The 14,844-nt window shown below is 46.6% G+C and overlaps 1 protein-coding gene across 2 annotated transcripts in view; it reads right to left on the bottom strand.

Annotated features, from left to right (window-relative positions):
* Positions 1 to 14,844, bottom strand: part of USF3 (upstream transcription factor family member 3) — a 57,083-nt gene that overhangs the window by 28,704 nt on the left and 13,535 nt on the right. For both annotated transcript variants that reach the window (XM_075905005.2, XM_089772179.1), the window contains exons 3-4: positions 14,357 to 14,421; positions 2,781 to 2,809 (exon numbers count right to left, since the gene is read on the bottom strand). Coding sequence is in view for 1 of the 2 variants with exons in the window: in XM_089772179.1 (XP_089628305.1) it covers positions 2,781 to 2,809; positions 14,357 to 14,403 (76 nt within the window). In the remaining variant the exon portion in view is untranslated. The remainder of the gene's footprint in view (positions 1 to 2,780; positions 2,810 to 14,356; positions 14,422 to 14,844) is intronic.

Raw genomic sequence — 14,844 nt, 5'->3', positions numbered from 1 at the left:
TGAAGCAGTAGCCACTATAGTGGCTCCTGCTATAGCGAACTAGCCTTGCTCAGCCGGTTAACTGTCCACATTGTTCAAGCCAACAACCGACCAAATAGCCACACGTAGCTAGTGGCTAGCGAGTTGGACACAACGGACCTAGACCATCCCTGACAAACGTTTTGTCTAACCTGCTCTTAAAAATTTCCAATGATAGAGATTCCACAACCTCCCTAAGCAATTTATTTCAGTGCTTAACAACCCTGACAGTTAGGAAGTTCTTCATAGTGTCCATCTTAAATCACCCACTGCAATTTAAGTCCATTACTTCTTGTCCTTTCTTCAGAGGTTAAAAGAGAACAATTTTTCTCCCTCCTCCTTGCAACCACCTTTTATGCACTTGAAAACCGTCAGTGGTCTCTTTTCCAGACTAAAAAACCCTCAGTTTTTCACTCTTCTGTCATAGGTCATTTCCTAGATCTTTAATCATTTTTGTTGCTTTTTACTAGACTCTCTCAAATGTGTTCACCTTTCTCCTGAAATGTGGGACCCAGAACTGGACACAATCTTAATCCTATCTTCAAAAGCACTTACAATCCCTGCTACCTTGGTATCGTCTACCAAACTTTATAAGTGTACTCTCTGTGCCATTATCTAAATCACTGATGAGATCCAGAACTGATCCCTGCAGGACCCCACTCAATATGCCCTTCCAGTTTGATTGTAAACCACTGATAACAAATCTTTGAGAATGGTTTTCCAACCAGTTATACACCCACCTTATAGGAACTCCATCTAGCTTGTATTTCCCTATTTTGTTTATGAGGTCATGTAAGACGATATGAAAAGCATTACTAAAGTCAAAATATACTACACCTACCACTTCTCCCCACAAGGCTTGTTGCCTTGTCAAAGAATGCTATTATGTTGGTTTGACACGATTTTTTCTTGACAAATCCACACGGTTACATATCACATTATCTTCAATGTATGTATCCCTTTTGGTTTTTAGATACTCAAAAAGTTCCTCATGAAGTCACATTGGCCTCTTGTAGCCCATCTTATCTTTCCTCTGCATTGGAAAAGCTTGCTATTGAGTCTCCATTACATGTTTTAGGAACTGCCAGCCTCCTTTGATTTCTTTTTTCCCCCCAACTGGTCTTTTCACGGGACCATGACCATTATTTCTCTGAGTTGCCTGAAATCTGCCTTTCTGAACCTAAACTGCCCCTCTACCTGTCCTGCAGCTGAGAGCTCCCAAACACTGCTTAAGCTGGGAACCAACAGAGAGGAAAGGGCATGTGTTAGGGGAGAGGGAAAATCTCCACAAAGTACAGATTGGTTCTATGGAAAACTTCTGGGCTGGTGGTGTTCATTGAAATGCAATGCAAATTTATACTACAGAACATGGGTTCCCAAACTGGGGGGCATGAAGAAATTCCACGGGGGGGAAGGCGTGAGGCAACCCAGCCCCCTCCTCCACCATCAGGTTTTGCTTCCCCAGTCAGTCCCCCCCCCTTTTTTTTCCTCAACAAGTTTTGTTGTTGGGGGTGGGGGTCGTGAGGGTTTTTCAAAAATCAAAAAGGGGGCGTGATGCCAAAAAGTTTGGGAACCACTGCTAGGAGTACTCTCATTAGTGATGTTAACCAGTTAATTGGTAAAGCATGAGGCTTACCAGCATGCTTACCAGTTAACTGGCCCTTGCCATTGAATTCTGGAGGCAGCCAATGGTGCTAGGACAAAGCAGCCCTGGCTGTGATGGGGCTGGGCAGCAGAACCTCGGCCATGGTAGGACCCTATGGCAGTGGAGGGGCCAGCTTGGCAGCAGGATCTCGGTTAACTGGTTAAGCACTTTCATTTAACTGGTTAACCATTTTAACATCCTTAAATTCCCTGTCAGAATATTCAACCCAAGACATCTAAAAGTTAAAATGCATTCTGTGTATCAGATGCCTCCCAAGATTTCCATGTACTTTATATGCTTATTCCCACAATATATTCACAAAACCAGTATTTGCTTTTGCTTATATCTTCCTTCATAGCTGAATAGAAAGTATTGATCCACTGAGTTTATTAACAATTCAATAAGAAGCCAAGGTGTTCACAGAGATTTTTGGTAGGAACAAGAGATGTGAGTGAAGGGTCATATGCAGAGGGCCTCTCTTGTTTATCCAAAGATATTATCACACTATACGTTTTCCATAGTTTAAGCCAGGGGTGGGGAACCTTTTTTTGGGTCAGGGGCTGCTGACCCACCGAAAAATCAGTCGGAGGCTGCACACAAGAAGCAAAATAAAAAAAAACCAAACAAGCAAACCTTCACTGATGTGACCCCTGACTGAGAAGGAGACACTCCCCACATTCTCCTCTCAGAGCAGAGCCTAGTGCGGCTCAGGCAACAAGATTCTGTGCACTCCAGCTGTGTGTGTGGGGGGAGGGCGAGAGAACAGGAGCACCAACACAAGCTCCCCAATGCTGAGAGGGAACCCTGGGGGTTGGATACAGGCAACCCAGGAGTTACATCCAGCCTCCAGGCCTTAGGTTTCCCACCCAGCCTCCAGGCCTTAGGTTTCCTACCGTTGGTTTAAGCAAACTAAAGGATGGTTTCGGCTGCCCATGGAGAAGCTCTGCAACAGGTGTTCCATGTGAGGCTCTGGAGTCCTATCATGTAATACACTCCAATAAGTGGATACTTCCCACTACAAATGTACTAGTCCTTGTATGTTTTCAAGCAGACTGGAGTAAGCAACTGAAAGAACTGTGCAGTTCAAATCTGAACAATAAAACATTGCTGTTCTTACCTGCATTGTGTGTCTCCCGGTTTTTCTTTCTGTAATACAAGAGAGCAAAAGAAATTATGGAAATAAGAGGGAAAACACTCCACAGAATTATTTATTTTGTTTTAAGGCAGTTTCATTGTTAGTGTTAAAAATACGTTTAATATAAAATTCTGCTTTCTTGGCAAGAAAGAACATAGGGAAGAGAAATAAGAACCCACTAAAGTAGTACTGGTATAGGAGTGCATTATATTAATGATTAGAGAAAAGATAATCTATGATGATACAATAATATGTGTGTATTCTGTGTGTAATCAATACAATTTATACATTCATAGGAGCAGGAACGGGTTCTTCCTCCATGTTTCCACTGCACCTATCATAATGGGGTCCCAATGCTCACTGGAGTTTTTGAGCACTATCATAATACAAATAAAAACTATGCAAACAATTAAACAGCTTTCTGACCAGTGGGAAAGCTAATCTCATGAAAAAGATGCACTGAACACAGCACATTTAATTTTTTGTACATACAGCCATGCTACATGAACAAGTATCTTATTGGTCCCAAAGCTTAATGGAAAAGGAACTAGTTACTTAATTTACAGTAAGTGCGGTCCTTTATGATATTTGTCCACATGATTCCCATTCTAGGTACACATGTGCCCTAGAGAGTACAAGATTGGATTATTTTGGCCAGAAATGCCCATAGAGGCCATGACTGTACCGTGCACATCCTCTTGCCCTGCTATCCAAGGGCATAGTGGGCCCAACCATCACTCAGTTTGTTCACCAAATGTAAAGAACTTCTCATTCACAGGAAAAGAGGGTCATAAAATAGCATGCCTGAGCACTTGCTGAGAATAGCTTGGAGGTAGTAGATCGGGGTGGGCAATAATTTGTAATGGGGGGCCACTCCAAGATTTTGGCAAGTGATCAAGGGCCACATTTCTACTGAGGGGACTTGGGGTCTGGGACAGAGGTTGGGTGCAGAAGAGAGCTTGGGGTAGGAGACTGGGGTGCAGGAGGGGGTGTGGAGTCTGAAAGGGAGTTTGGGTGAAGAAGAGGGTTATGATCTGGAGCAGAGGCTTGGGGTGCAGAGTCCAGGAGGGAGTATGGGTGCAGGAGAAGATTCTGGCCTGAGGGAGGGGTTCTAAGAGGGGGTGCAGGGTCTGGAAGGGAGTTGTGACCTCAGTAAAGGGGATGCAGAGGGTTTGGGTGATGACTAGGGGCAGGGGAATGGAGTGCAGGATCAGGGAGGAGGTATGGGTTCCAGAGAGGATTCTGGCTTAGGGGAAGGGTGTAAGAGAGAGTGCAGGGTCTGGGACGGACCTGTGACCTGAGGGAAAGGGGTACAGAGAGTTTGGGTGGTGGCCTGGGGCAGGTAGTTGGGGGGAGGGGGTGTAGGTGCCAGAGGCAGGCTTTAGCTGAGAGGTGCTTATGTAGGCAGCTCCTAGTCAGCAGCCCTGCATGAACATGAAGGCTGCAGTCGCAAGTTGCTCCACATGGCTCTGCTCAGTACAGGGTGAAGGAATGGGGGGCAGGTTTCATTGGCTGCCCCTGTCCCCAGCAAAATATCTCTGCTGCTATTGGTTGGAAACTGGCCAATGGGAACTGAGAGATTTTGCTGAGGGGCGGGGCAGAGCATAAAGCCTCTCTCCTCCCTCCCAGAATAGAACTATCACATTTAAAGCAGCTGCCACTACACTGTGCTTAAGGGTCACAGTGAGGCAGCTGCAGGCTGGATCTGGTGGTTTGCTGGGCCGCATCCAGCCCTCTGGCAGTCTCTTGCCCACCCCTGTAGTAGATGCTTCTTTTTGATGGATGGTTTCAGAGTCAGACACACCCTTCATTGAAATTATCTGTATTGGAGCTCTCAAACAGACATCTTAAACTTTCTGAGGGTGTTTTGAACAAGGTCTGCATGTTGAACACTTGAAGGCCAATAAAACATAATATTCCTATAATTTAAGAGCAAGGGTGGGCAATAATTTTGAGGAGGGGGCACTCCAAGATTTTGGAAAATGTTCGAGGGCCGCAGTCTTTCATGATATTAATGGAGGAGATGCGGGGTATGGGATGGAGGTTGAGTGCAGAAAGGAGCTTGGGGTGCGGGATTGAGGTGTACAAGGGAGAGTGGAGTCTGGGAGGGAATTGGGATGAAGCAGGCAATTGTGACCTAGGGCAGGGGACTGTAGTGCAGGAGTTTGGGATGTGACCTAGGGTAGGAGGGGATTGTGATCTGGGGCAGGAGATTGGGATGCCAGATCTGGGAGGGGGAATCCGTCTAAGACGGGGACAGAAGGTTTGGGTATGTTGGGGGAGGGGAGAGAGTTGGGGCAGGAAAGGGCAGGAGGGCCAGAAGCAGGCTGTGGCCAAGAGACTTGTCAGCTACCAAACTAGCCTGCCTGCCTGCAGAGCTTAAAATGTTCCAGCAAGCCTGCCTGGCCATGTGCTTCATGAATAACTGAGCCCAGGAGAGGGGGCATGATTATTCTTAGCTGCCTGTTAATCTAACAAGCAGCTTCCATTGGCCAGTTTCTGCCAGAAACCGGCCAATGGGAATGTGCTGGGGGCGGGATGGCTCCTAAAAATTCCCCCCTTCCCTCCAGTTAACACAGAAATGGAGGCCTGCAGCTGCATTTCTGCCCTTGTTGGGGAGCCTGCCTGGGGCTCCCTGCTGCCTCCGCAGGCCAGATGCGGCCCGCGGGCCGTATTTTGGCCAGGCCTGTTTAAGAGCATAGCTGCCTCATAAGCCAGATAGACTTGTCCCCCTGCTAGAAAAATTACCACTGAACTAACACTAAAGATAACAAAGAGCTATGGAGTCACAGTTGCCACACGGTGGAGGTCCTGTCTCACTGTCATGGGCAGTAAGAAGGAACAAAGTCACAACTGAGGCTCACTCTGGCTTGTATGCCCTTGGTTAGAGGCATGAGGTCATGCAGGGAGTCTGCACAAACCCAGACACTTGCCGGCCAAAAGATTCCAATCTTGTGTGCACAGGAGCACATGTGCTTCAAGTGGGAGCTATGAGGACAAACACATGAAGCACAGCTGCTTGTGAGGCCAGGGGGAAGAAATGCAACAGATCTCAACACCCACTTTTATTCAGCAGCAGGTTGTGGCCTATCATAAAGCAGACCAAAGTCTCAATTGAGGAAGGAACGTAAGCTCGTTTAAATGCCCTTCCGGAATCAAAAACCTAACCAGAATAATTTTTTGTATATCTTTTGCCACCAAATAAATCAGTTTTCTCTTGGGAGAGTGAAAATGGATGCAGAATTGCAGATCTTGTTCAAATCTCATTATTGAGATAATCCCATCAATTAATCCCACTGAAATCAGGAGGAGAAGGATCAGGCCATGTGTTGCTGTGAATGCTGTCTTTCAGATGACACACAAAACTGAGCTGCTGGTGAAATTCCATCTTGGGGAATTATATTCTCAGTCCTGCCAAATGTTGTATTTTGTGTGACACATTTAGCAGATCTGTCATATCTTCTCCCACAGCTGACAGAATGTCATGCATTTGAGAAACACACACACCCTTCTTGCACCCCCCCTTCCCAAAACCTTGTATTCTACAGAATGTCCACTTAATTCTTCCTTCAAATGCTTCCCCCCTATTCCTCTGCAGTTGGCAAAGGACACCATTAGCTACCGTTGAATAGCCATTGATGGACCCAGCCTCCATGAATTTATCTAGCTCTTTTTTAACTTTGTTAAAGCCCTAGTCTTACAGAAGTATATCTATATAACCAGGGCTCAACAAACTGCAGTAAAATCCACTCGCCAGTCTCGCATGCGCCAGACCCGCACTCGCATGCACCGCTGCCGGTGAACAGGGCAACCGGCTGAAATCTACTCACCACAGGTGAGTATACACAGATTTGTCAAGCCCTGTATATAACCTCTCTCAAGCTAGTGTGATGAACCTGGAATTATCATAATTGTTGAAATGCTATTATATTGTAAAATAGTGTACTTAGAGGTGAATGTGGATAATGCATTAATAGTCATTTTCTTATTGTATCATTTTTTGTTAATGGAAGCTATCCCTTCAAGAACATACTAGAGCAGTTTTAAAGTGTGTTTGATGTAGACAAAGATGTAAAAGGGGGATTCTGCCAGTGTCTCCAGAAAGTGGGAGACTATGCCTGTGTAAATGCCAAAGAGATCAGAATTTGGTTTAATAAACCCCTCTTTCCAAAAAATAAATCTCATTCTTGAAGATTAATACTCACTGGCAGACTGAGATACATTGCTAAAGTTACTATAAAACCAAGATTCCCTCTAAGCGGCACAAGAGCACAGCCCCAAAGCTGCTTAATCAGCCCCGTCCAGCCAGGCAGCTCCCATGTGTAGAGCCCTGAGCCCCTAGCTGAATGGGGCTGATTAAGCAGCTGCGGGGTAGTGATACCCCACAGCTTAGAGAGAACCTTGTACAAAACTTTTCACTAGTTTGAAACCAGCCCAGCTCAGCAGAAATTAAAAGTTGTTCCCATGAACAGGTATTTAGTGGCCCCCTACGTCAGTTGGATAGGTCTTAACTCCACACCAAAACCCACTATCATCTATTGCACTAATTGGTTCACAGAGACTAGAATTGTATGGGGAGGGACACAGACTGAATTACTCCTGTCTTCTCCTGAGGAAGCTACCACCAGATCAGAGTTGAGGCATGCATAGCAGGGTAATGTATGTGGGAAAGAGAAAATTATTTACCCTGTGCAGTAAATGAAGCTCTTTGAGATGCATCCCCTATAGGTGCACCAATGTAAGTGCAGCAGTGCTCCTTACATCTCCTAGCAGTGCCCACTGGAACACATATAGGGCTTTGCAGTCCAACTAACCTCAGTTCTTTCTGTACTGCAGAGCTTATGTTTCAAATACAAAGCAGAGAGGATGAGGGGGACAGCAGAGCACCCACAGGGATACACATCGCAAAGAACAACAGTTACTCCATTGGGTGAGTAGCCTTCTCTTCTTCTTTGAGTGATGTCCCTATGGGTGCCACTGTAGGTGACTGCAAAGCAATGCCCCTAGTTGGAAAGCTGGTGCTTTGGAGTGACAGTTAGTGTGGATGATAGGAGAACATGTCCTAGTAGGGAGCTGATGTTGAATCATAGGTAATTATGCAATTACATCGAAAAGTGTCCGTGGAGGCCCAGATGACTGCTTGGCAAATGTCAATAACTGGGACGTTGTTGAGAAAGGCAATCAAGTTGGTGAGACAGTGGGTAGAATGTGTTCAAGTTCTTGGAAGAGACTGCTGATTGCATAGATGGTTGGAAAAGTGTGCACACTGGGAGATGGGCTTGGAAAGGCACTGTTTGAAAATGGCCGTGCCTTTTGATCTTTCAGTCACTGAGAGGAAGAAATGTGATTACTGTCCAAAAGATTTAGCTCTATCCACGTAAAAAACTAATGTTCACCTGACATCTTAGGTGTGTAACATCACTTCCAGCTGACTGCTTTGGGGTTTGAGAAGAATCAGGAAAGGGAGACAAGTTAATTTAAATAGAAGGATGAAGGTATCTTGGGTAAGAATTTTGGATGTGGATGTAATGTAATTTTGTCTTTATAGAAAAGCTGTGTAAAGGACATACTATGATAGTTCTAGTTTCTCCTACCCATCAAGCCAATGCTATTTTCATGGCTAGACAATTGAACAGAGATTGAACAGTGGTCTGGTGAGGCAGCACTAAATAAGAACATAAGAAGGGCCATACTGGGTCAGACCAATAGTCCATCTAGCCCAGTACCCTGTCTGCCAACAGGGGCCAATACAAGATGCCCCAGAGGAAGGGAACATAACAGGTAATCCTCACGTGATCACCATGTCACCCATTTCCAGACAAACAGAGGCTAGGGACAACATTCCTACCCATCCTGGTTAATAGCCATTGATGGATCTAACCTCCATGAATCTATCTAAATTAGTCCAGGGTCCCAAACTGGAGTGGGACCTTGTACGTGTAGGCAAAGGTACTTTAGCCCTTTCAAGAATCTCTTTGTGAGTGGATGGTTGAAGACAGAGTGACTGTCTATATTGGCATGGCAGATTGTGATGGAGGCTAAGTGTACACAAATGGAACTTGAGCATAACACCCATTTTTTTAAAGATTCAAAATACAGTCTTGAATGAGCAATAAAAGAACGCTCATTGCAGTGATGGGATTGATGGTGCACCAGAATCAGAACCTTTTCTATTTTTGGAGGTAAGTGCATTAAGTCTGCTATTTAAGGGCGGAGGGGTAGGGGGACTCTTACTGCCTCTGAACAGATCACCACCAAATCTCAAAAACATGGTGGACTCATGCCTTCAGTTACAGGGACTGTGGACTGGGGTATTTAACCTGCACCTTGTGAGAGAAGGCATGGAATCGACCTCAGAGGGATCAGAGGACTTACCTCCTTCGTGTGATGGTAAGTATGTCAAATCTTTCATAGCCATGTTGGAGCTAAAAAAATGAATCAGGCTCAATCCCACTATATTTTCTGATGCTCTCTGAATAAAAGAGGAATGGTTAGGATAGGGTAGAGTAGTGGGACATCCCACATAATGAGGAACTCAACTTCCAAGGGCCTGAGAGTACAGGCCCACTCTTGAGAAGAATTGAGGGCATTTGACATGCTCCAATATGGCAAAGAGATCTCTGGCTGGGAATCCGCAGCGGCTGAACATGTGGTTTAGGCATTTTGTATCTAGCTTTCACTTGTTGTCTTGGGAGAGTCTCCTGCTCAGTGAGTCTGCAAAAGATATTCCAGTTTTCAGGGAAGTATGCAGATGAAAGACTGACGTGTTCAATAGGGAATGTGACTTCGTTCCCCCTTATCTGTTATTGTCGAACATGCAGGTGATAGTGTTCATTATATCGCATATATCAAATGCCAGCAGGCTTTATAGACCGCCCACAGGTTGAGAAGCAGTGTGGATTCCACTAGGAACCACCTGACTTCACCATATGGGCGTTTTGGAGCACACTCCCACAGAGTGGGGAGGCATCAGTTGTTAGTACTGGAGATGATGCTGGCTGAAGGAAAGAGACCCTGACACAGATGTTTTTGGATTGTGTCCATCAGAGTGGCTAGCCCTTGAACTTAATAGGAATTTGCAAAGACTTGCCTGTGAGGTACCTGGTCAATGCATAGCCCAAGGGTGGGCAATAATTTGTAATGGGGGGGGGGGCGCCACGCCAAGATTTTGGCAAGTGGTCAAGGGCTGCACGTCTATGGAGAGGGTGTGGGGTCTGGGACAGAGGCTGGGTGCAGAAAGGAGTTTTCGGTAGGGGATTGGGGTGCAGGAGGGGGTGTAAGGTCTAAGAAGGAATTTGGGTGAATAAGGATGTTGTGATCTGGGCCAGGAGCTTGAGGTGTAGGATCCAGGAGAAGGTGTGGACTCTAGGAGAGGTTGCAGAGTCTGGGAGGGAGTTGTGACTTAGGAGAAGGGGGTTCAGAGGGTTTGGGTGATGACATGGGGCAGGGAAATGAGGTACAGGGTTAGAGAGGGGGGTATGGGTGCAAGAGAGGATTTTGGCCTGAGGGAGGGATGTAGGAGAGGGTTCAGAGTCTGGGAGGGAGTTGTAATCTTGGAGAAGGAGGGAAATGGGTACAGAGGGTTTGGTGGCCTGGGACAGGAAGTTGGGGGACAGAAGAGGTGGGGTGCTAGAAGTAGGCTCTGAGATACACTTATTGAGGCAGCTCCCAGCCACCAGTCCAGCAGGAAGCAGAGCTGCAGTCTAAGGCTGATCTGCTAGCTGCACCATGTGGCTACGTTCTAGGCATTGTGTGGCTGGGAGGCAGGTTTCACACAGTGCCCCTGCCCCCAGCAAAATTTCTCAGCTCCTACTGGCTGGAAACTGGCCAATGAGAGCTCAGCAATTTTGCGGGGGGGGGGGGGGGGGAGGAAGGAAGAAGGGGCAGTGTGCAAAGCCTCCCTTCCTCCCCAGCATCCAGAGCACCCAGATGTTTAAAGCATGAGCTGCTCTCTGCCTAAGGATACCAACGAGGCAGCTGCAGACTAGATCCAAGCATTGGCAGGCCAGATCTAGACCACTGGCTGCCTCTTGCCCACCTTGGTGTAGCCACATATGGAGACACCACATATACTGCTACCATGCAGCTGAGCAACTGGAGACATGTCTTTGCAGAGATCTAGGGGAGATCAACTAGTACTGAAAATCTGTCAGCTGGGACAGGTTCTGGTCTGTATCACATCCAAGTGTACCCCAATAACCTTCAGATGTTGTGCAGGTAAAACTTGAGAAAAGGTTAATTGCAATACAGCATGAACTGAGTCAGATTCAGATGGAGAAGACAATCATCTAAGTATGGGATTATGACAATGCCTTGTTTGTATAAGTAGGCTGCTACTAGCGCAAGAACTTTGGAGAAGACTCAAGGGGCTGCAGAAAGTCCAAAGAGAAGTTTCCTGTACTGGTCATGACTTGTTCCCATGATGAATCTGAGGAACCATCTGTCAACATGCAGAAAAACAGGCATCCTGTGCCAGTGCTGGGATAATGATGGATTACATAACCATTGCGAAGTAAGGATGTTAAAATGTGGTTATCAGGCTAATCATACAGCCAATACAATTTGTATTGGCCACACGATTAGTTGATAGGACCACTCTGCAGAGCTGCAGCAGGGGTAGCTCCAGGTTCTGGCTCAAGCTTGGACTGAGCAGTCCCGGCTTGTGCCAGCTCCGGAAGCCACCTGTGCTGCAGCTCTGGATTTTAAATGTAATAAAGAGCCACTGGGCTCTTACTACATTTAAAATGCAGAGGTGCAGCGACCAACATGAGCTAAGACTGCTGGGTCCCAGTTCACACTGAGTCCAGCAGCCCATTCGTGGCAGATAGCCCAGTCTGCCACAAACAGGGGCTAGTGACAGAGCAGCCTCTGTTCGGAGGACAAGGTTGTCTGCTGTGAACAGAGGCTACTTAGTGGGAGTAGCTCCTCTCCACGGGGGGGAGGGGGAGCTGCCCCCTGGGACTCCTGTGGACAGGGGCTACTTCCCAGAAGCCTCCCCTAGGCCCCCCCCATCTGCCTCTGATAGAGGCAGCAGGGGGCAGTAGGTGGCACCTGAAGAGGGTGCTGGGGGGGAAGACCAGCTTTTAAGCTGGTTCCTGTTTCCCCCCCCTTGCCTCTCAGAGACAGAAGGGGGGCGCACCGCAGGGAGCATGGGGCCAGCGGGGACTCAAAAAGTGTTAATTTTTTTATATATATATTTATACTGTGTTTTAAAAAAAATTTTAAGCTGCCTCAAATATTTTAAATAGAGAGGCGGGGTAAAAATATTGTAAAGAAAGTGCCCACTCTCCCATGTTTCTACTGCAGGTGCTGCAGAAGCACCACCGGAAGCACAGCACGAGTGGGGGACTCGAGCAATCCCCCGCTCATGCCAGTTCCCACTGCGGCTGTTTCACTCTTTGAAATGTAGAAGAGCCTCGGGGAGCTCTGCTTGCATCCCCCACTGATGAATTCTATCCATTGACCTGGAACTAATGTGCACTTTTTGTCAATGATCAATAGTCCCAGCACGTGGCACATGGCTTGCAAAACAGAGAGGTCTCATTGGACTCAAGCCTTGGAGCTGCCACTGACCAACAAGTCATCAAGGTAAGGGCAGATTTGGATACTGTGATAAGCAGCCACCACTGCCGCACACTTGGTAAACACCATAATGCTGTAGCCAGGCCAAATAGGAGGACCAAAAACTGGCAGTAGGCAGAACTCGCCATAAAGCAGAGCAAGCATCTGTGACCAGGAAGATAGCTACATGAAAGTATGTGTCCTTCAGGTCAAGGGCAGCATACCAGTCTCCCAGATCCTGAGAAGGAATAATAGAAGCCAGGGAGAGCATGTGGAACTTCAGGTTTTTTAAGTTTCCAATAAGGTCTTGCAGATGCAGGATGGGACGGAAATCGCCCTTGGCCTTCGGAATTTTAAAAAAATATCAGGAATAGAACCCCTGCCTTTCCATGAGAGGAACTTCCCCTACTGTACCCAGCTACAGCAGCCCCTGAACTTCCTAAACTAGAAGACTCTTGTGAGAAAGGTTCTTTCGAGGGAGACTGGGAGGGGGTGAAGCAACTGAACCCATCACCCTGTGCTCCGGAGGCTGATACCCTATCCCCAAGGCCACTAGAGATTCCACCCCACCTCCCTCACTTCAGCAAGTCCCTTATCTTGCCTTCCTAATGCAGGAGCCAGATCCATCCCTAGGGCAGCTGGCGTTGGCCTTGAAACACTGTGTTCAGGACCCAAAGGTTCAAGGTTATAGCAGTGCACTCCGAGTAAAAAAAGAGAAGTGTCTGGAAAAAAACATCAGGGTCCACGGATCTGGGGAATAGTCTGATAGGTTGCCCTCTGCTGCACCCTCATAATGATTTTTTGGCTGCCTGCTTATTATGGGTCAAGCCTGATGGGACAGCTAAAGGTAGGTAGCCTGGACGATGCTTGTAACTCCTATGTTCCTGGTGACGCAGCTCTTCTCATGGTTGATTCCCTTGACCCTGAGCTTATTGTGGTTTGAACTACTTATGGGCTGGGCCAGGGACATACAGCTCTAGTGTCTTTAGTGTATTGTAAAAGTCCTTAAGCCCATGCAATTTAGTGTCCTTTTGCTCCACAAACGGAGCCCAACTGTCAAAGAGGAGGTCCTGCATTGCCTGTTGAGCTTCTGCCAACAAGCCAGAGAGGAGCAGTCAGGGTGCCTGCCACATGGACGTGGCTGTGGCTATAGTGTGAGATGCAGAGTGCACTGCATCGGAAGCTGCTTGGAGAGTTGCTATAGCAGCCACTGTGCCCTCCTGGAAGATCACCCTGAATTCCTTATTGAATTCTTCATGGAACAGCTCCTTTAACTTAGCCATGGTCCACCATGAACTCACAGAGGCCAAGGAGAGCTTGGTGGTTGGCCACCCACCATGGAGAACTAGAGGATGAATAAATCTTACACCCAAACAGATCAGGTCTCTTGGAGACCTTGCTCTTCGGCATAATCATTGTTGAGAGGGATGGTCTCACGGCACGAAAAGCACCTCTTAAACCCAGGTGATCCAGATATAAGTATGAAGGAAAAAAGCTTCCTGGGTGGCAAGGGCAGAAAGCAGGAAAAATGTAGTCTAAGCTAAAAACTAAAAGAGAGAGAAAAACTCTACTACTACTAAGCTAAACAGGGAAGGGTACTATCTAAAGATTCAGAGGATAGAAAAGCTCTCCTCCAAATTCCATCCTGGACCAAAAGCAATTGAGAAAGAACGGAGGGTGACTGGATCACACAGAGCTGCATATAAATCCTGCTCACAAGACAGGGAGGATCATGTGTGAGGTTCAACAGACAATACTACCAAAGATCCCTGAACCCAGGTACAGGAGGCAGTGCTGCTGTACTTACAGTGAGCAGCCATAGGAACATCATTCAAAGAAGAGCTTGTCTATCTGCTGCCCTGTAGATAACCGGAGGCCTTCACTGAGCCTATCTGGCCAAGGCAAACATACCATGGCAATTTAACAGATAGAGACAGAGGCTCTATAGAGTTTTCAGATAGCCATCAGGTGCCAGTCATTTAGTCACAGATATTTACCGGTGCTGCTTCTTCATAGGAGTCTCATTCTCTGTCATCTCTGGCATGGTTTCAGAAAGAAGGACCTGAAGAGAAATGGGCAAAATAATTAGCAAATATAGACCTCTGTACAACTCTATTAGCACAGAAAAAGTTGTTTTCAACTATAAGTGCAAGATCTATAGGAATGAACCAAGAAGTCCAGTGCCTTGATTTAACAAATCTTTAGTCAAGAGGACATCCAAAAACTAAGCGTGGTCCCTGCAGTACACAGTGTTTCTCTTTGATTTAGATATATGGTTGATGTTAAGGTCAACCATCTTCATAGCATTGTTCCCCCTGAACCAGATGAATACCTCTCTATACAGTTCAGGAGCCCGCTCTTGAGGATGGGCAGAATGCCCTGGCAGGAGGAATGAATAGGCTGTCATGTACAAACACATTTTTATTTTTAACAGTTTTTAAATTTAAACACTCTCCTGAAATTTCTGTGTCTCATGAACACTCAG

The sequence above is a fragment of the Pelodiscus sinensis genome, chromosome 1 (assembly GCF_052426305.1).
Source record: "Pelodiscus sinensis isolate ZL-2025 chromosome 1, ASM5242630v1, whole genome shotgun sequence".
Classification (NCBI taxonomy): Eukaryota; Metazoa; Chordata; order Testudines; family Trionychidae; genus Pelodiscus; species Pelodiscus sinensis.
This window is presented reverse-complemented; position numbering and strand designations above follow the sequence as displayed.